Source organism: Ambystoma mexicanum, chromosome 1q (genome assembly GCF_040938575.1).
Source record: "Ambystoma mexicanum isolate Mex_15411 chromosome 1q, UKY_AmexF1_1, whole genome shotgun sequence".
Taxonomy (NCBI): Eukaryota; Metazoa; Chordata; class Amphibia; order Caudata; family Ambystomatidae; genus Ambystoma; species Ambystoma mexicanum.
In genome coordinates this window covers 914,121,113-914,142,861 of record NC_090922.1, presented here as the reverse complement: position 1 = coordinate 914,142,861, position 21,749 = coordinate 914,121,113, and the positions used below count along the sequence as shown (strand labels likewise).

The following is a 21,749-nucleotide window of genomic DNA, read 5'->3' as shown; positions in this document are numbered from 1 at the left end:
GAACTCAGGGGAGTTAGACAACTCTGCCTTCTTTCCTAGTGCTAATTCAAGTTATAGGGGGTCATTACGAGGTTGGAGGTAAGGGGTTAACAGTGCCGGTAAAGGTGCCGGTTCCATTAAACCCTTACCGCCGCATTACGAGGTCCTTTAGCGGGTCCCGCTAAGGGCGACTCTTTTTACCAGGCAGCCTTATTGGAAGCCGCTAAAGGACCAGCATGCTAACAACGGGCCCGTTAGTAACGGGCCCGTTGTTAGCATGGCCCCCATTCCCATTGAGCCCTATGGGGGCTCGAATGGGGATGGGTTCCCTGAATGGGGAAATACTGGGTCCTCCATGGTTGGAATAGCCCGGTAATTCCCCATTCAGGGAACCCGGATGCGGTAAGGGGGTAGCCATGGCGCTAATAGCGCCATGGCTACCTCCAACCTCGTAATGACCCACATAGCTATTTAAAGTAAATGAGTACACCTATTTTTCATGCCAACCCCAAACTTCCCTAAAGAAAAGGGATGTCCTTGCTTAAAAGCGAAATTCCTAATTCACCACTCCCCAGATCTGGCCAAATACAGCCTGTGATGTAAGTTTGACAAAAATGGTCGTAAAATATCCACTGTGACCAGCTACTACGATGGATTTGTTAATGTAACTAGAAAGTTACAGGAGAAGTGTGAAAATGGTTACAGAGTGGGGAAAAAGGTTCCCACTTACTCCAGTCAGAAAAAACCCAATGGTCAAGCAAAACGTGCTGGGGGAATCACCAGGTGAGGAGAATATCACACAAGGTGGGAATTCTACTTAACAATTATACCCGGCTCTAATAATTCTGATATTACTGTGTTTAAAGTAAAGTGTTGATGCTCTCCAGCTAGAGCACCCAACTGTGAATGCACACATTGTACTAGTGTATATTTAGAGATTTTATTTACCAGTGATTTTTTATTGGCAAGAGTTGTCCAATGCCTAAAGAAATATATATGTATTTGTATACTGTCTGCTTTTGTGTTATGAAGAGTGCTGTGTGTGTGCTTAATTGAACCTTTCACCACTATCACACTCTCCTAACTCTAATCCTTACTGCTCCGTCACATTACCTTGATATAGTATGGCCAGACATTAAAGTCTTTCCTTATTCATCAGCATTGGGTGGACTCTCTGAATCTCAGAGGCTATCTTAACAGGTGGTATTGCTCAGAATGCTTCCTAATCACGATAGACATAGTACTAATGTAAACTGTAGATGTCACCTTTTTTCCGAATGCATCCCTGGGTGTGTGCATTAAATAACCCATGTACTGTGGCAATACATGTGCTCAGTGGGGCCAGTTGCAGCAGTCAGCATGAAACACATTGACCAGACGAGGATTAGACATGTGATGGGCTTAAATCATCAGTACTGTATCACAGAAGTGACTTGACCCTGGGTCGGTTGTGCCTGGCAAGGAGAGCAATCACGGTCCCAAGTTATTAATTTGATTGAGAAGGAACATCAGGGAAATGTGACCAGTTATGGAGGCTTGCTTTCAGCTGGTTTTACAGACTCTTTCTCACATTTATTTGCTCACCAGTGTAAATGTTTTACCTTATTATCTTCCCCCGGTTAAAGACTAGGATCCTTGTTTGAAGCAGCAGTGTGTTTTCTTTTTAAAATATATGTTTTTGCTGGTGAGCTATTTACTCTCTTTTTCAACCTGTTTCCCAGCCTCAAAAAGCATGCCAACTATTGTGTTTATAGTGTTGTAAGTAGCTGGAAGTCAAACCCCGAAGGCTTTAATTTTAAATAATCTTTCGAATGTCTGCTTCTGGAGTGCTTGGTGTACGACACAGACACAGTTTGTATACTAATCGCGTGTAAATGCTGACTATGCTTTCCATTGAGAATTATTGTAAATAATTTAAAATACCACTGAGTACTGTTGAATTTTTCCCATGATAGAATATGGCAAAGATCTATTAAGCTAAACAAATTCAAGTGTTAATAATCTTACATGTGAAGGGTTATTTTAGGGCACAATTCTGTGAATTGATCTGCAATGACGTTGATCAAAGAGACATCATCACTCGTATTTGCATTAGAGAATACCCTTCCCTCAGTGCTGTTCCCCCAGCCTCCACGATGGGACCCCTCGATGTGTCAGTTTGTCCTATGACAACTTGGTTGTAGCCTTTATCCTTTGTGTTTGTCTCTGTTTTCCTGTAAAATGAGCGAGCTATGTCAAACGACTCTGGAGTAAGCCTTTTCCAGTGGTAAGTGTTAGGAGGGGTTTTCAGAACCAAAACTGGTGTGTGGTTTAGCAAAGCAAAGCTAGCCAATCTACAAGATGTTTCCACACTTTGGTCAAACCAAACTTTCTCAAAGTAGCAAAGAGTGATCCAAGAGACTTAGACTTAGGGGATCAAGGGTTTGGTGGTGAGTTTAGTTAAGAAAAGATAGAATTGACAAGTAATGGTCTGTCATTGCAAATGTTTAAACATATTCCATTTATTGTTTAGCACAAAGGTAAGTCAATACTACTATTCACTAGGCAATCCCAAAACTAAATGTATACATACAAAGCTAGTTAACACAAAAAAGTGGCTAACCCCACCCTTTTGCATTCACACAGTGCAGTGCAACGCACAAACAATATTGGTCAAGCTAAAATGGAAGGGTGAACACGGGTATGCAGTCAATACCATGCAACTTATAATTATAAGGTAAACCTTAAATGCTTAAGAGGTTTTATCTAACCAGTTCAGTGTTCAAGTGGGACCAGCTCATATGTAATTTCTTGGAAAGGGGTTAAGGCAGTCACAAAGTACACATAAAGAAAAATTGGGTAAAAGCTAATTGGTATGTTCTTTCAAAAATGGCACGCATTCTTTCGCTAAAAGATTTGCCACAAAGGGAACGTTTAACAAGGATGGTGCAACTCTCAATTCCTACTCACAGAGGGGTGCCCAGGAAGTAATTCTAGACCTGAACTCCACTGCCCTTGTTCAGGTATGGGTAATTGCATGGATAATACTTTACGCCTGTTGGATCCCTACGAGAACAAAGGGGCACCAGGAACGGTATGCCATATTGGCTCCAGAACTCTGACTTGAAAAAGCAACAACCATGGGTAAGTAATGGCCATTGGGAACAACTACTCATGCCTCTGGTACAGGTGGAGGAGGTCCAGGGTAAATGTGTTCAGTGGTAGTTTATTTGTAGATTTTGGTCCTGGTCGATTTTAGGATTCACACGTCTGGTAACCCATGAGATGCACAGGACTGATTAAAGTAAAGCATGACTGCTTTGACTCAATTGAAGTTGGCATATCCCCAGGGCATGGTGAGTTGGTTAGGTAAGTCTGGACAAAATAAGGCAGGTACTGGGTTGTAGGGCTGTAGAACACATCATCCAGTCATTCCCCTCTTTATGGGGGACAACGGCAGCAGGTTATCAGATTCCATTGGCACTACATATAGGTATGCAGAATATCAGTCTTCGAGACAAGATAGTGTCAGAGCAGCAGCAGTGTTCCACTCTTGGCTAAATTCTTTGCTCTCTTTTCCCGGGCCTTATAAAAAGACTTGTCTCTCTCAAACATATCTACTACTCTGATGATATCATCCCAGTGTCCATCATTAAACAATTGATGGTACCAACAATCAACACACTCTTCAGCATTATTAATGCTTCCTTCATTGAAGGGACATGCCCAGACATACTGAAGAGTGGTATCATATGACCTTTTGTGAAAATACCGACCCTAGACCGAGATGACCTGGCCAACTACCAGTTCATTATAAACCTCCTCCTCTTCAGAGTTTTCTTGTTGATTCGAAAATAGGGTCAGGACAGCAGCAGTCACTTCACCGGTTACTGGAAGAGGCTGCAGGCGTCTCTGGTCTTCTTCATCTTCAGTTCTTCTGTTCCAGTGGTCAACTTGTCTTCAGCTTCATGATCTAGACCATTTATCACAGAACCCAGTCAATCAGCATGCATGCTACATTCAAACTTTGGGGGTGGCTGTCCTTCCAGGGAAGCCAGCCTCCAAGTTAGAACTGGTTCCAGGCAGACATGGCAGAAGACAAAGGGTTGAGAAGTTTCAGACTCCTTCCTCGTTTTCTGTCTTCACAGACACTCTGGAGACTTGTTATGCTTCCCGAGGGATTTGTGCTGAAGACACAAGTCAAACCAGGACCTCTCACAACCAACATGGCAGAAGAAGGACCATAAAAGGACAAACACACAAAAAAGAAAGATACCACAATTTTTCAGTCAATGCTGACCTTTCTGTGTATTAGTGTTTTACCAGGGCTGTGAACACAAAAGTCAGTACAACACGTTGATTGTCACCAGCCATTCAGGTATGCTTGCCACGGTAACAGAAGTTTTACAGGAGCGGGCAGAAATGGTATATTATGTAACCCCTCATCACTCCACATAAGGTGAGGTGTGCTGATTTCAAAATATAAAATGTAGAAAGGATCAAATGTGTCCCTCTACCCATTGGGAACAAAGGGCTCACAGTAGCACCGCACAAAAGGTGTTTGACACCAAAACATAGAGTACAAATGTAATGAACAAGGGTTCCCATATACAAAGTAAAAGGATGAGTGAGTGGGAGAAAGGCTCCCGCTCACTCAGGAGACTGATAAAAAAACAGCTGCCCAACAAAAAGTGCAGGGGGTCTCACAGGTGAAGGAGATTTGGCATAGAAATGAAGAATCTACTGAACAGACACTTCTTCGTAAAAACTAAAGAGGCTGATGTACTAGACCTGCTATGCATAGTGTATCAATGTGTCAGTAGCCGATGGTGAGCTGAGAAATTCTGTAAGAGCATTTAACAATGCATGTGTACACCAAATGTCAATGATCCCTTATAGTAGTTGGCTTCTAGAGACCTTTGACTCCATGTGTCGAGAGATGAGTTGAGTTGATGCTATGAATGCATACTGTATGTTATTTTAGGGGCAGCTCTTCACCAACATTCATTAGGAGCAGGGACAATCTGTTAATTGGGAGAGAGAACAAAAAGCTGGTATTACTTACAAGTGGACCAGGTGGACCCTGTGGACCTTCTCCTCCTTTGAGTCCGCCGGCACCCTGCAAAATAAAGGCAAATAGATTTGAACATTTAAAATTGATAATTTTTTGCATGAATTATGAATGCATGCAGCACACAAACAATGAATGTCAGAAATCATTAACATTATTCTGCATAGTTTGCTTTCTGGTTGTTTTTTTCTTCCATGTTTACTGGTGTTTGGGAAAAGAGTACACTCCTTTGTCGATAATCAGAATTCCTGTATTTGTTGCCTGTTCATAACAGTGGTTGTTTTTAAGATTAAGGTTAATCTCATTGCATTTCATTAAATAAGATGTAGGATATTTCCCTAATTACAACCGCACTCTGTTGTAATGTTCAGGAGTAGAATGCATAAATTCAATAACAATGTGCGGAGAATATGCTGCCTGTCTATTTATAATTTACATTTGCATGAAATGCTGATTTTGACTATTCAAGGACATTTTCAACATGGATTTTTTATTATTCCATATGAGTGAAACACTGCAATTCACAAAACATTAACTTGACATATTGCAACTGGGCTACCCAGCAACGTAGGTTGTAGAAATGTACCGATCTCAGTCTAACCAAAAATATATTCATAGCTTTAACTAACATGAATTGTGGTTGGACAGATTTCAGTGTGATGTTTTTACAATAATTAAAAGGTATTGGGTTTTCATGTATAGTGACATTATTATGAAAATGAGTGAAATTATAATACACTGAACAAAATATCATATTTAAGTATTGAATTAGACAGCACACATCTATATGGTGTATAGGATGTTATGCTGGTCGAATGAAGGTTGGAGGTTGGACTGTCTACCCAAAGAAAATACAACATAGCCAGAGTTACTTTCTGAGAAGACACCTAGTTTTAAACGAAGTTATAAAATAATATAATACTAAGGACATTAACTGGGCATGAAAGCTTGCCTTTCATTTTTACATGTCGACAACTCTGACAGTCCCCAGTAAAAATGCATTTAACGAGTACACATTCTCTCAAGAGGCCATTTCTGCTTGAGAGAAAATCTTAAAAAGAAAAATATAGTCATACCTTCCATAGATGGTTATTCAAAGGCAAGCCTGAATTTATTTTGAGTAGACCTGCACTTAGAAGTGTTAAGTGAAAGCATTTATACAAATGGAACACCCACTGTATTAGAAGCTTGTGGATGATCATACATGAAAACACCTGACTTAGTTTAAGACGTTTAATTCACAAAATGCTTCCTTTAAATGTATTGCTGGCAACACATCTGTTGTTCAGAATGTACTATGTTTGCTACAATTATGCTGCCTTTGATTTTGATTGGTTTAGGATTGTTTGCTAAAATGATTACTGTCCTTCTGCAGGTGTATAAGAATATTGGGCCTATGTTTGAATGAACTGTGGTGGAAGGAATTGTGTTTCCAAGACAATGAATGCATTCCTTTACTCATGTATACCTGAGCTCCTGGCAGACCTCTTTCTCCTGGGAAGCCACGAAGACCGGCAGGGCCATCTTTTCCAGAGACACCTTGAGGGCCTGGGTCACCCTAGCACCATAAAGAAAATGTGATTATGTGATGGTATCAAAAATGCATGACAAAGATAAGTTATGGAACATCTATTAGGTCACAGTAGATTTAAATAAGTAATACATACAAAAACACATTTTCTGTACGAAGCTGTTCATAACGACAGTAAAAAAGAGAGAAAACCCTTAATCCACCAAAACCTTATTATTGCTCTTGAATTTCATACTACATAAGACCGTACCTTGGCACCTTCTTTTCCTGCAGATCCAGGTAGACCTTGCTCACCAGGTGGGCCAGGTGGCCCGGGATGACCTCTTTCACCTATTGGTCCAGTTTCACCAGTGGGGCCCTAAACACAAAAGATAGACTCAAAGGTTAGTAGATATGGCCACATGTCCCTTAATCTACTGCACTGTGCACCATCCAGGGTGCTATAATGATGGTCATATTCATTTATAACTGTTTTTAAGTAAGAACCATGTTGTCTTAAACATGATGAATACTGTATGACAAGAAACAGTGATGTTTGACTAGTAGACAGAAAAATTTGCAAAGAACGAACGTCAGAACATGCCATGTTAAAATCCACCTTAGAAAAAAAATAATAATGTCTCTGAATATACAACGATAAAATGATAGAAACCCATACAAATAAATAATATAAGTTGCTCTTATATGTTTAAGTTACGCAACTAATCATTAGTGAAATAGTCAACCAGATTGATTGTCAAAGGCAATGATGATGATTGTGTATTGTGTATGATGAACTAAATATGGAATTTGAGAAAGAAATGGGGGTGGAATCCAATTATCAAAAAATAATGAACCACTATTTCACAATGTATTAACTAGATATCTAGATGTGTGTTATAAAACATGTTTGCAAATTGAACGTTAGCTTTTGTGGGATTGCTAGAATTTAATGATCAGAAATGAAGGATCCAATTCAGCTGAAATTAACGATGAGAATGATTACTGTCATTGTTACTGAATTGTATTCACTTGTCAGCAGCTGTTCACTGAATGGGAAAACTCACACTTGTTCATTTCAGGAGGTAATAACATGGAACTGGCCAAATGCTATGCAACAATTTAATTTTCTAAATGTGTACATACAAAATAAAGTTAAGAATGTCGATTCTACTGCAAGAACACAAACACACCGGAGCGGTCTTGTGTGCCTGTGCTCTCTGTCAAGTGACATATTCAATGAAAAAATAGAAAGCAGAAAAACATAATACTTGTATTCTGCAGGTGAATAATACTGGATTATTCCAGGATCCTTTGGAAATATCTGTGGTTTGATTATTGCAGTAATGTATTAAAGCAAATAGAATTTGAAACGTGCTTTGATCATTCAAGTACACCCTTCTTAATTCTGCACAGTCTTGCATGAGCACTTGGAGACTGCCCGTGGGTGGTAGCGGTGCACAGTATAAATCAACATAACATAACATATAGACATACCTGAGGACCAACAACACCACCTGGGCCTGGAGGGCCAGTTTTGCCTTGGAAACCCTGATGGTTGAAGAACAAAGATAATTAGATTCAGAGATGTGTACCTCAAAACAGATGAAACAGTGTTCCATATAAATCAACATCTCAGGATCCCATGCAAACCCTGAAGCAAAGAAACTTTATCTCATTCCTCGTTTAATCAAATTAGGATCCTGGCAATTTTCCACCTCTTTAATGAAGGGGTTTTAGATGAAAGATGAGGGACAATAATGAAAATATAGCATTTGAAAAAGTGGGATTGTAAAAACATGTGCTTTCCTTTTTTTAACAGTGTACCCATGTGCATTTTGCGAAACTGATTTTGCACAGTGGGAATAATTAGGGACGATAATCATTTCAACTGGGATCAAATATCTATGAAACCACTGTAAAAACGAAACAGGGCTGATTTACAAAAGCATTTTACAATGGTGCAATACAATTGAAAAACACTTTGTAAATCAGGTGTGGGGGCATTTTTTGACACCCATCACATTTAAAATGGTTTGGGTATTTGAACTCTTTAAATGTCCTTAGGTTCTGATAACAGTATGGTGATGCCTGCCCTGGGCTACTAAAATATGCAAATAGTGTAATATGTAAAGCAATGATCATTACTATGCCAACAATATCATTTTTGTTTTACAAATAAACGTTTAAGAAAGACTATTGTACATTGATGAAATTAAGGTGATTACACGAAAATATTATTAAATGGCCTTTTCCAAAGAATTCTATAAAATGGACATGCTTGGAAATTAGAGCTATTGTACAATTTACACTGTACAAAGATACATTCGAAGAAACACGTTTTCAATTACAGGTATCATGTATGGAAATGTGTGCTTATGAATTGAAAATTGTGATTCATAAATTAATGAAGTGGAAGGCCTAACCCAGTAGTTATTGTCTATTGTCCTTTGCTCAGAAAGATGGGGTTAGATTGAATATTATTAACCAATGTATGCATAGATATGCAATACTCAGGGGGCCTTATTGACAAAAGCATTTTTGAATGGGAAAGTGGCATTCAAAAACACTCTGTAAATCGGGTTGTGGAAGGCCGCAAGGAACCTGTGCATCCACCGAACAGGAGTTAGACTGCAACCACCCACACTTACAGGTTTGTAAAAAAGTATCACATTCACTTTGCAGGTAAATTCTTGGTTACAGTGTGAAAAGTGACACAGTGGCTAGGATGTTGTTTACAAGTGGTGCTTGTAGCTTTTTCTAAGGTTATTTTGATCATGGATGATAGTCAGCAGGCCTGATTCACAAATCATTTTTGAATGGGAAATCCCACTGAAAAACGTTTGTGAATCAGCCAAGTGTCTTCTTTAATTCCACTTGAATACATTGAATATTTCATTATGGAAAAGATTATATATGCTTCTAATGTACCACTGTATGCAGCCCATATTTTATTTATCCAGCTTTTTAAAAATAAAGAAAATCATTTTGGAAGAAGCTATTTAAGTGTTTTGGCACGTACCCAATTTTCAAGGTACACGATAACTATAACACGCCCCAATGAAGTACTAGACTGTGCAATATAACAATGTCATAGGACACATTGCCAGTGTAAGTAAGCCATGAAAATACCCAATGATCTCCCTTCAATATTTATTATACTGTTTTGTAGGGTTTGAAGCATTTGTTCTTCAGGTGTTTGGGACAACAAATGCCAGCAGCCATGGGCAGCATATACAATGATGAGGAATCATGGAATTCATAGTCCAGCACACCTGGGGAGGCTTAGGTTGCTGATCCCTGCTCTAGTGCATCATTTCCAGTGTGCAAAATGGCCACTGATGGGCACACACTGTCTATACAAAGCATCCATATTTAACTAACTTTCAGGTAATGGCACAATGGAGGGTGACATTTACTAGTAGATCATGGAAATGCCCAATTAACCCGCTAACACATCACCACTTAGAAAGCTATTGCCTGACAACAAGTTATTATTTTTTCATGTTGTACATGATGTGATCTATCGTTAATGGCATGGACAAATACACTTCAAATTAATTCCATTACAGGCAAATGTGGGGAATGTATTCCTTGCCTGCATGGATAGCCCTGTTATACTGCCCATGTGTCTGCCATCAACAGGGAACAGCGTTCCCTACATGTGCCTGTATTGACTTTTCTGTGATGATGTGTTCAAGCTTATGCATGCACTGTTTGGGTTCTTTAGGATTTCTCCTTAGTCATTACTTTTCCTTTAATGACTTACAGACATATTTATTTTCAGTAGTCTATGATGTTTGGGTACATCTGAATAACACAATGCAACATTTCATAGAATGTGGGCTTTTTGTCATAATGTCTTCCTTATACTTACCTGCCAAGACGCAGAGACAAGTAACAGTGATTTTGTACATTGCGATCGAGTGAGCTAAAGCATGAGTAGCTCCTGCAAAGCGGAATTAACCGAAGCGATTCATCTGGCTGGAAGTAATAAGGTTAGGATGGCGGCATGTTGCAGTCAAGCAGAACTTAAACTGTGAGATTGTACATAAACAGCGGCACAAACCATCTCTAAAGGTAGAAGCCGATGACTTGCCACTCGCAATGGAAAGCAAAAAATGATCTGTTAGCAATTTGCATGGATACAAATAGTTTAAATGTGAAACAATTCAGATTTTAACATTTGCATCACAGACATACTACAGAGTTCCATTCTGAATAATGATGGGCTCTCCGAGAGGACATCACACAGTAGCGTTCCTTTAAGGGAAGCCGCACATATGATTCCTAAACCATTATTCAGAGATGATTTGAACATGCAGTGGTGCAAGCGTGTACATGAAAGGACAATGTTAGGTAGCTTATAGCAGATGTATGGGAAACTGTGGTGACAGAAAATATGGTGCTCAATTAACATGGCTAAGTACTTCAAGACGTTAGCCTTGTTTTGTCAAAGGATTTTAAGGTCAACTCGTGTATTTTTTCCCCCGATGCATGTGATCCATTCTTAACACAGTAGCCAGACAAAGGCTGACAAACGGGTCCTCTAATTCTGCCATTTGGATTGGTCGATATAATGCTATACATGATTGCTTCCAATATTCTATTTGTTGTTTAGAAATCTGACACTTGTAACATATGACATTAACTGAGTGAAAATGTCAATGGGCCTCATTGCGAGGTTGGAGGTAGTCATGGCAATATTAGCGCCATGACTACCTCCAATACCGGTACCGAGTCCGCCCTCGTTCAATGGGGACTTACCGGTCTATTCCAACCTTTGCGGGACCGGTACGTCCCCATTGAAAAAGCCATTCCCATTTCAGCCCCCATAGGGCTCAATGGGAAGGCGCTAATAACGGTACCGCAAATTGCGGTACCGTTATTAGCTCTGAAGTCCCTTAACGAGCCCCGTCCATAACGCCTGGTAAAACCAGGCGTTAAGGAAGGGACCCGCTAAAGGACCTCGGAATAGGGCGCAAAGGGATTACCGGCACCAATGTCCTTAACGGTGCCCGGTATCCCTTTGCGCCAGCCTCGGAATGAGGCCCAATGTCTTCAGAACTAAGCTATGCTGGTATTGGGCCCACATCCGAATATGACCTACTAAAGGTTAGCAGCTAATGTTCAACAGTTGTCTGTGAACTTTCATTTTTAACTGGTAGAGGTAATCCCAGTGGGGTCTACTCTTGTGTTTCTGTTTTCATAAACATCTGAACATCTCTACCATTATTAATATCTATCAGCTTTTAAGCCACGTTCAAAGTTCGGCTTAATAAATGATGAACAAGTACTATGCCAGCCAGGGCAGTGACACAGAGTGGGGCACTCCACCCATCTAGGGTTCATTTGCTGAAGTGGAACAACCTACTCTCATTCCAGAAACCTAAAGAACTGATTAAGGTACAGGAAGCGTGTGCCTTTCACCTCCCAATCAGAGGAACGGACTCCATGCAGGGTTGGGGGGAGTCAGCAACAACAGACGTTGTGCCTCACTCACAAAGTGAGAAGAATTATGTGAATCAGGCCCGGTGCCTCCCTAGCGCAGCACTTTCATGTGAAGTAAACCCTATTCCTCTGCAGCACATACTGTGCAGTGGGGATGCATGGACATCTTCCCAGTGATTACACTATTGCCATGTGATGCTCTCCTAGGAATGACAATGCCTGTGTAGAGGCTCTAAAATGGAACATCATGCTCGATCACTGTGAACTTTCAACATTGTGAACTCCCCGAGGCAAGAGCATGTAAGACCAAGACGTTGAAATCCTCACTACTCTGTCAACATGGGTGTGTTTCTTGCTTCAGTCAAGGCAGTGCTCTACCTTCTTGGCCCACTAAAGGCAAGAGTGAGCTGCCTGGAGTGACTGCACTAAAGGCAACCTGAAAACATGCATTAATTAGCTGGCAATTCCAACCTTGTAGTATGGCATTTAGAAGGATGTGGGTGCATCCCACTAAGGCATTTTGGAGTTCCAATCTTACCAGGGCACAGGGGCGTTGCTAGGTCTGGAAAAGACTGGGCGCTACACTAATGTCGGAACTGTCGGGACTGGTGGCTAGCTAATCTTGTGGTTGTAGCTCCTGAGATTCTATCCGGGGCTACAACCAAAAGACCAGGGGCTATAGTCCCCTTAGCCCCCCACCCCCAGCAACGCCTCTGCCAGGGCACATGATTTTGCGTAGCAGCAAGTGTTTTGCATTATGCAATGATTATCGTTCAAATATGCACACATGAGCACGCCATGGGAATTAAATATGGAGAGCATGCAGGTGCCAGTCCACTCAGTTAAAATGTTGAAAGGCCTCCAAATTAAATGCATCTAAAGCACATTAAAGCAGATGAATAATATATTGTGGACAGCAAATGCATATAATAAAGCATGAGTGTTACCATTAGCATAAATGTGCATTCAGCAATAAATGATAGTGACCTTCTGCAGCACAGTCACACAGTGAGTGTCATATCACAGGGCGCCGCCGCGATTGCCCAATTGCTCGCTTGCTCATTAACGACTAATGGCGCCTCCTACTGCATAGCGGTTTCTCAATTTATCAGTAGCAAAATCAGAAACACAAACAAGGATTGCATTTGTAGAGCATGTTAACATTCTGGTCATGATTTCCAAAGGCATGATTTGTTAGAGTTCAAGGCATTCCAATCGTTTAGGGCCCTGCTTTTATCATGGCATTTTTATAAGTTTGCCTATAAAAATGTCCAAGCTCAGAGTCTTGTAATTAGGAATAGAGATGAAAGTACGAGACTGCATTTGCCATCTAAAGATATCCGATTGCGATGTGTTTGGTTTTGCAACTTCTGCAGACATCCTGGAATCATTATGTACTTGAGGATATCTTTCTTCAGTGTATCTATCTTTTAGCATTATTTGGATTTCATTGGAGCTATAGGAACGGCTATAACATGAAATGCCCTTAATCATTTACAACACCGAATTTGCCAGGATGCAGCGGCGATCCCAATTTATTTGACACACAGTTCTCCAAGGGGTCGCACGTGACACATTATGTCACAAGTAATAGCAAAAAAGCTAACAGATCCACTTGAACTCCTAAATACCCTACCCTATTTTGGTTAAACTGGACTTATAGTAAGTGTCTTAGTGTAATGCATTAATTTACATGTAGTTCAACTCTTTGAACAGAGCACGTTAGGCCTGATTTACACAAATGTTTTAACATGGGATAGCCCCAACATGTGTGTAAATCCTTTGTCCTTTGCCGCGTGGCTCCAAATCTGTCTGTCTCATTTCTCAATGTGAACCTGTATTATATTAAATGTAGAACACTCAGGGTGGTGTTGCCCTTTGCACTCAAACTGCTATTGAAATCGCTCAAAAGCATCAAACAAAATGGTCTTGCAGCTTGTCAGGTGAATACAAAGGGCCTGATTTACAAAGCATTTTACATTGAAAACCGCTTTTATGAATCAGGCCCAAAATGTTATCAAAGCAAATGGCGAGCCATATAAAAGGGGCAACTATTGGAATGTGTGACGATTTGAGAGACACCCAATAGGAGTGGACCTTTTGACAATGGGTTGCCTGTAAACACATTCGCCTAAAACCAAATAACATGTTCTTGGCTGCAGGTTTAGAGTTCTCCTCGAAGGTTGATCAGGTTTTACTCCTTTCAAGCTAGGAGAACCAGAGGGAAATGGGGGCAATTTCAGAGGATGGACCATTACTTTGATTCCTGGGACTCCCTGCATATAAGCCTGCTTGGGGCCACATTGCTAGTCAGGGGAGAGATTGCAGAAACCTTACACACATTTCTTTAATTTGGCCTCAACTGTGCAATCACAAATCCAATTTGTGCTTGGAAAATGGCATTAGCCCCCGTGCAAGTTACTGTGCAACATTTGCACCAGTGCTACTTAAATTGTTAATGAACTAAGTCCATTGTGTTTGCCAAAATGTATAGTAGGCGGCCTTTTGTGTGCCCTCCAGTCTGAAATATATTTTTCAAATGATGTGAAATTGAAAAGTTTAAAATATGTATCATTTTTAATACCGAAACACCTCTTGTAGGGATGTTCATATCACCCAAGTCCTGTTCTGCTTTGACATCTTTAGATAAGTCCTGTTCTGCTTTCACATCTTTAGATAAGTCCTGTTCTGCTTTGACATCTTTAGATAAGTCCTGTTCTGCTTTGACATTTTTAGATAAGTCCTGTTCTGCTTTCACATCTTTAGATAAGTCCTGTTCTGCTTTGACATCTTTAGGTTTAAGCATTCATGCCCTGATTTGGTCCCCCTCCCGGGCACACTTCCTGTTGTCCTGTGGTGCCACCATCTTGTCAGTATGGCATTCCTAATCTATCAGATTCCAGAAAGTAAGGGCACTGAGGCACAGTGAGATGAAGTCATTTGACCTGAATCACACTTTTTATGGGGAGGCGGAGGAGAGAGGGCGTGAACGCAGAAATACACTTGCGGTCAACTGGATTAAAAAAAGATTACCTTAAAAAAATGTTTTTCCAAGTGAACTCTGTTCATTCTGAAAACACAGTTAACACTGAGCGTTCTCGTTTTTATCCAGTTTGGAAAACAAGTAGTAAATGTTTAAACAAAGTTAACACGACTACATCGCAGAATCAAAGTGCCCTACGAGCTGCCTATGTGAATGCAGGTGGCTGAAATAATTTAGAACAAGACTTTTTACAGGTCTAAAAGTAAGGGCATTCATGGTTTATGAAATAGGAATATGCTATTTCAGTCGCTAATCTACTACTTTTTTAAAATGTTGAGTTGATTGAAATCTTTGACTAAAAGCATACACCAGGCACCGTGCATGGTCTGCTTTCCGGAACCTCCTTTATTTGCTTTTTAAACCGTGCCGTGTCCAAAATTATATTCCAGGGTAAATTACAACCTCTGAGCTCCGGATAAACAGCATCCTTGTGAATGCCATCCATTTAATGGATTATGCTTGTGTTTGCATTGTGCGTTTCTTGAGGCTTTGGTTGCGGTGCCTGGTGCCAGCCTGGACATGGCCATGGGCCTTCCGGCAGATGCCATCCAGTGGAGCCAGTCACCCCTGTCATCTCTCCTGCTGCATCGCATCTGGTCATGCTTCTAGGTTCTTGGCTTGCATCGCTGGCACGCCGGCTGTGTTTTATGCCGCTGTGATATGACAGTCATTGGGAAGGGCAAGCGATAATGTACGTCTGCTAGCTTGTCTCCTTGAAGTCATTTAACAGACTCTTCTTATGTATTACGTGTTATGCCATTCTTATCATAAGTGCAGGGCTTGTCATTCTGGCACACAATACATATAATTTCCTGCTTACAGACCAAGGAGCATAGTAAGCTGCTTGACACCTGCCCCGCTGAGCTTGAAAGGGTTGCTTCTTTCGATAAACAAGTCGACTCAGGTACAAAAACATGTCTCCCTTTTATGCTGCCATTGGGGCCCAATGCCTTGAAACATCTTTTCCTACCCGAGGATAAATGTTTACAAAAAGAAACTCTCAGTGGGGTGTCCAGGTGTGCGGCAGCTCGTATCCCAGACATGAGCAGATGTACTTACTGTCTCTCCCCGCTGCCCAGGGTGGCCAGGCAACCCGTCCTTTCCAGGTGGTCCCTGAAACCAGGAAAACAAGCAGAATTATTCAGTGAGGTTTCGGCCAGGGAAGAGCAGGCAACTAAGACCATTCAAATAGATGTCTTTGTAGTATCTTTACTTTTGTTTTCTGTCTTGTTATATTCTACATATTCCCCATTCTAATTACAGCATCAACGAGATAGGGTATGCAGTCTCAATATCGAATATTTAATAAAGAATGAACATATATTGAATATTGTATAACAAACATTTTTTTTATAGAGAATGCATTTAGGGGTGGGGTAAAGGGTTAAATATTTTTGGGAAACGGTTGGGTTGGGTTTTTTAGGGGTGGGAAATGGAGGTTTGGGAGGACCCCCCACCCGATAAAAAGTGCATTTGCTATAAAATGTGTCATTATAAAATATTCAATATAGGTTCATTCTTTATAAAATATTTTGGTATAAAGACATGTAACGAGAGATATTGGTGCATATTTTCAGCCGGGATTACATCAAAAATCATGGCAAAAGTTATGGCCCCTACAGGCAATCAATGGTTGTTCTACACAATCACCCACAATTTACAATTAATGGCAAAATACACTAATAATCAATATATCGTCCATGAGACAATGAGCGAAGGTGCCAATTATGTAATCTGGTGATCTTGATCTCTTATAATAGCTTTCTTTCATTAATCATTCACTTTGCAGTGATGTATAGAAGTTGCGATAGATGGTTTCGAGAATATCATAGAGGGAATTGGGCATGTGATCACGTGCACGATATGGCAGAGTGTCTGTCCGATTGCCTGATCACGCCACGCCTGTCAGCCTACCGCTGCTCCTTGTGAAGATTGATTTGTCTGACTTGTGGCAACTGTAAATCACTACAGTCACTGCGTCATAGATTGCAAAGTGGATGAACTGTGAGCTACACATCAGCGGTGTGCGCGATTATTATTACCAGTTGTGTGAGAAGCAATGATTTCCGTAACTACTTCTCCACGATGATGGACTGATGCAAGAGTATTGGCCAATTAGATAGAATATACCTGCATAGGGTATATCATATGCAAATGCTCAATGTATTAGGAAACTGTGCTTGGGCCCCTACTTCTCATCTTTACAATTGGCACCATGTATGTCTGAGAGCTGCATAAGCAGTATTGGGTCTATGGGAATTTTAAGAATCAATCGATTCAGTCATCGATGGACAGGCCCTGCTATTCTTCCAATCTGCGGGGATAGACATTATACACATATAACTAAAAGGTTGAAATAAACAAGGGGCACAAAGGCTGTCGATAGGGCCCTCACATTGGTCTTGTTTATGTAAGTGATAGAGTGGCATGTTAGGCTGTATTGCCCTATGGGCTTTCCATTCTATGCTCAAGGTGGTAGAATACATTCATGTTGGAGGGTAGTGTACCAATGGGTAATCCAATGGAGCGAATTCCTCACTAGTTGCCTGCGTCTTGAGGTTCTTTTCTGTACCAATAGAGCTATAATATTGCATCCTTAATTTACTATATTCAGTATTGTATTTCTTTTCATGAAAGCCATACTATCAAATGTATTTTTTCTCTTTAAGGCAGGACCAATTTGATTATTTTTAAGAAGGTCAGCCATTTTCTTTACACTGTTCTAGTCTGGTTCCTTCCTTTTCTGCTTTTTGCAAAAGCTATATTTTGCTCATCTCTTAACTCAAAACCTAAGTGCTACGGGGTCTACGTTCATCATGAATTTCCATAAGGAATTATTGTAGGCTCCGCCCACTCCAGCAGTTAAACTTGCTCACTACACCCAGCATACCCATGTTCATGGAATGTTAGGCTCTTGGTATCATCAACATTTTCACAAGGAAAACAATGCGCCCCTATAACTGAATTAAAATAAGCCTTTTTAAGCTGCCATCAGTTGTCTTTCCTCAGCATATTTTCTTCTTTGGAGCTCAAGACAAGGTTAAAGGTGATTGAACTCCAAAGGGAGCTTCTTACAGTGATGCATAAGGGGATTTGGTAGCGTGTGGAATAGATTTAAAGTAACTACAATAATCATTATAGCCATCCACATGTTGTTCTATATATCACGCCAACAAGTATGTGTGCATTTGGTCCCAAAGCACACACCCGAATAATAACTCCAAACTGCATTTATCAAATGGTGTTGAACATGTAATCTATGGCAAAGCAATATACTTACAGGGGGGCCCTTCGGTCCAGGAAAGCCCACGGGGCCCTGAGGCCCTTGAGGTCCCTAAAATGCAAAAAAAGAAAATGTTAAATTGCCTCCTAATAAATGTATACATTTGCAGTACCCCAGATGGAATGCAATATGGAACGGCTTAGCACAATTCCAGGAGACGTAACATGCAATGTTGCCAACAGTTGCTGTTGCTAAAACCGCTACACAAGCCTAATATTTCTGTTAGACACAGAATATGCTACACAAGGGGTTAGTGAGCATGTTGCATGCATCTATGGCAAATCACGGCCATTCTTCAAGATAGGAGTAGATTATAAAATACATCCCATTTACCTAAAGATAATGTACATGCATTTTTACAATTAGCATATGTTTAATATGCAACAAAAACTACACCACCATTTTCTAAATAAATACGTTATATTGTAGTTCTTTTGAAGCAGTAATAGAACATTCCAGACTTTCAGGAAAATACGTCAGTGCCGTTGTTGCCACACGAAACCATACATTACTGCACTACATGTTTCCTACTGGTTTTAGCATTAAACAATGAGCAATATGGGGAGGTAAGCAAAGTGGACAGAAGGCTCTTATGCAAATATATGTTCCTAATTATGTTTGATATTTCACACTATACTTAATGTGGTCATTTTTGAATAAAACAAATAATGCAATGCACGTTTGATGCCAACGTGTTCAAACTATCCCCAAATTGATTATACGGAATACCATTTAGAAGAGACTAAATGCATTCAGAATACCTCTTGAAACTGGCCGGCAGTGAGCTCCGCATTTGCTTTGATCTCTTTATGTGTGGCTGGCCAGTAATTATTGAAAGCACAACAACATAACGGTAATCAGTTCAAGAGGAGGAAAAAATGGTTACACAAATGCCAGTCGGAGAGCAATTGCTTTATTCACCATAACAACAACACCACCTGCGGAAGGCACTCATTGTCCAACACACATTTAATTTACTCCAAGATCTATGGTTGTTCACTAGAATGATGTTGACTTATTTTAAACATCCCAAAAACTCCTACCTGCTGCATCTGTGTGATTCTGTTTAACACACCTGGCTTTCACTGTTAGGGTCTGATTTAGAGGAATGTGTTTACATGGGAAAGTCCCATTGAAAGCATTTTTGTAAATGAGACCCTCAGTCTGCATGGTATACAGCTTGTTAGGGAGTGAGATCTTTCTTTCTGGGCGGCTTTCCCTTGCTTCCAGGGAGCCCACAGCTAATGGCAGATATTCTGTATTTTGCATTGACTCTAAAAGTGAGTGAGGTTCTTCAACTTCACTATCCTGTTCGCGGACGGCATACTCCGAGTTCTGTGTGTGGGTGCCTTCCCGCCCACCAGGTCTGACTTGGCAGGTGTAACGGCACACGCTCGCAGACCTTGACGGTAGCACCGGCACATTATGAAGGGTGCCGGTGCTACCGTCCTCCCCATTCACATAGAGTCTAATGGGACTCGAATGGGAATGGGGAGTCATTTTTCCGGAGCCCGGCAACGGGGAATTACTGGGACCGCCGGGGCTATAATGCCCCAGTAACTCCCTATTTACCGGTACAGCTACCGCCGGGGTCACAATGAGGCCCAATGTCTCTGTTCTTCACCGCCGGAGAAAGCCTGGCTTCTATTCAGTCGCTTGACCATGGGAGATTGTTTCAAAAGGCCTAGCAGAATTTCATGTGCATGTGAAAGTGAATTATAAGGAATTTGAGGGGGGGCAATAAGGTACCCCCCAAATACTATTCCACAAACATGCTCATTGGGTTCACAAATGCAATTCAAATATGGCACATATTTATGTTAGACTTTCTAATTTATAGTTAGAAAGCCTGGTTCAGAGTTTCCTACAAGGACTGTGTGTGCCAGCCATGTTTATACAATCCTATCATGTGCTTATATAGTGGTCTCCTCTCAAATAACTTCACTAGATGTTGAACAATGTTCTCCCAAGAGACTGCAAAGGGTCGCAAGCATCCATTGTTGTATTTGGAACTGCAGTTTTAGATTTGCAGCTGTGTGGCCCTAAGGTCGGGCATCCCAGGGTGGGGGTATTTCTGTAGCAGAAATCCAACAACTGAGAAAACATCTTTGTATTCCAAGGCGATGAAATAGATATTTTGCTTTGAAATAACTTGAGTATATTATCGAGACTGCATCCAGGAAGAAGAAAGGGCAACAGCAATTTAACACAACGTGGATGCTTTTATGTTTGCATTGCAGAACGAACATAAATAACCATAAACTGGGGATTTCTGCAATTGTATCCTTGCAGATTATATAAATAGGGGAAATTAAAATATATTTGCACATTTGTACGTTTTCATTTCTCTAGCGTGTGCATAGAGCACACCCACTATGTGTGACCTAATATTTAATTTTGCCTATTAAAGGCTTTGGGGGGGGGCAACCGACTGGGCTGAAGAGGTATTTATTAAAAAGATATTGAAGCCTGGTCGATGCCAACATATTTAGAAAACGTAATTTCCTTCAAAGTAACATCTCAGGAACTTAACAACTTGTTGGTATAATAGGTCGGACGTTTTTCTTTTAAATTTAGGGGACAAATCTCTAATCAAAAACATGAAAGAAAGCAGACTACTGGTTATATAGTCCAGTACTTTATGTGTTCTTCATCGAATTTGTGAATTCGTTTGCAGGCCCTTGTGTCATTCGTTCCGATTCGAACTGTATTCCCTCTGCTTCTAAAATGTCTACACACATTTAAACTCATCACACCACGGAAAATGTGATCCGAGCCAGTTGGCCAATGCATTGAAAGTCTATCATGTTCCTTTCCTGATAATCATCCCTTTTTATGAGCGAGATGAAAATCACATACTGGATCAATTTGACACTGCCAGTGTAAAAGGCTCGAACTATTATATGATTATAAGATGCGTGACCATGCACTATAATCTAGAAGAAAGATGACAGCCAAGTGACAAGCCCACAAGTGTACTGCACCTTAACATCCATACACTGAGCATTTCTATGCAGTGCACATGTGTTGCTGAGGTGCAGTTACAGTAACGTATGTATTTTTCTAGATAATTATTAAATACTGCAAAATGCATCTGTAACTAATAATGGAGATCACACAATATATTCATGTTGATGCTATAGAACTGACACGCAGGCTACAAATAATTCTAAAATGTGATTACAGCATTCAAAATACAGCATCCTAAACGTATTAAACCCCTCCTTATTTGAAGGCCATATGCTGCCAAAGCAGTTATTTGCCGCCAAAACTGAAAGAAATTGGCAGGTGTACATTACAAAGGCCTATGTTTATGGAAACAAAAGAGGAAGTTAAATATAGATCTTGTAACTCCATCTAGTCTTAAGTAAGTGTCTGCAGGTTAAAAAGAAATCGGGCCTCATTACGACCCAGGCGGTAAGTTACCGCCTGG

At 40.6% G+C, this 21,749-nt stretch overlaps 1 protein-coding gene across 4 annotated transcripts in view; it reads right to left on the bottom strand.

Moving 5' to 3' along the window:
* Nucleotides 1-21,749, bottom strand: part of COL11A1 (collagen type XI alpha 1 chain) — a 381,664-nt gene that overhangs the window by 114,227 nt on the left and 245,688 nt on the right. For all 4 annotated transcript variants that reach the window (XM_069641554.1, XM_069641555.1, XM_069641557.1 and 1 more), the window contains 6 exons: nucleotides 18,314-18,367; nucleotides 16,093-16,146; nucleotides 8,037-8,090; nucleotides 6,811-6,918; nucleotides 6,498-6,587; nucleotides 5,024-5,077 (listed from right to left, as the gene is read on the bottom strand). In XM_069641554.1, coding sequence (XP_069497655.1) covers nucleotides 5,024-5,077; nucleotides 6,498-6,587; nucleotides 6,811-6,918; nucleotides 8,037-8,090; nucleotides 16,093-16,146; nucleotides 18,314-18,367 — 414 coding nt within the window. The remainder of the gene's footprint in view (nucleotides 1-5,023; nucleotides 5,078-6,497; nucleotides 6,588-6,810; nucleotides 6,919-8,036; nucleotides 8,091-16,092; nucleotides 16,147-18,313; nucleotides 18,368-21,749) is intronic.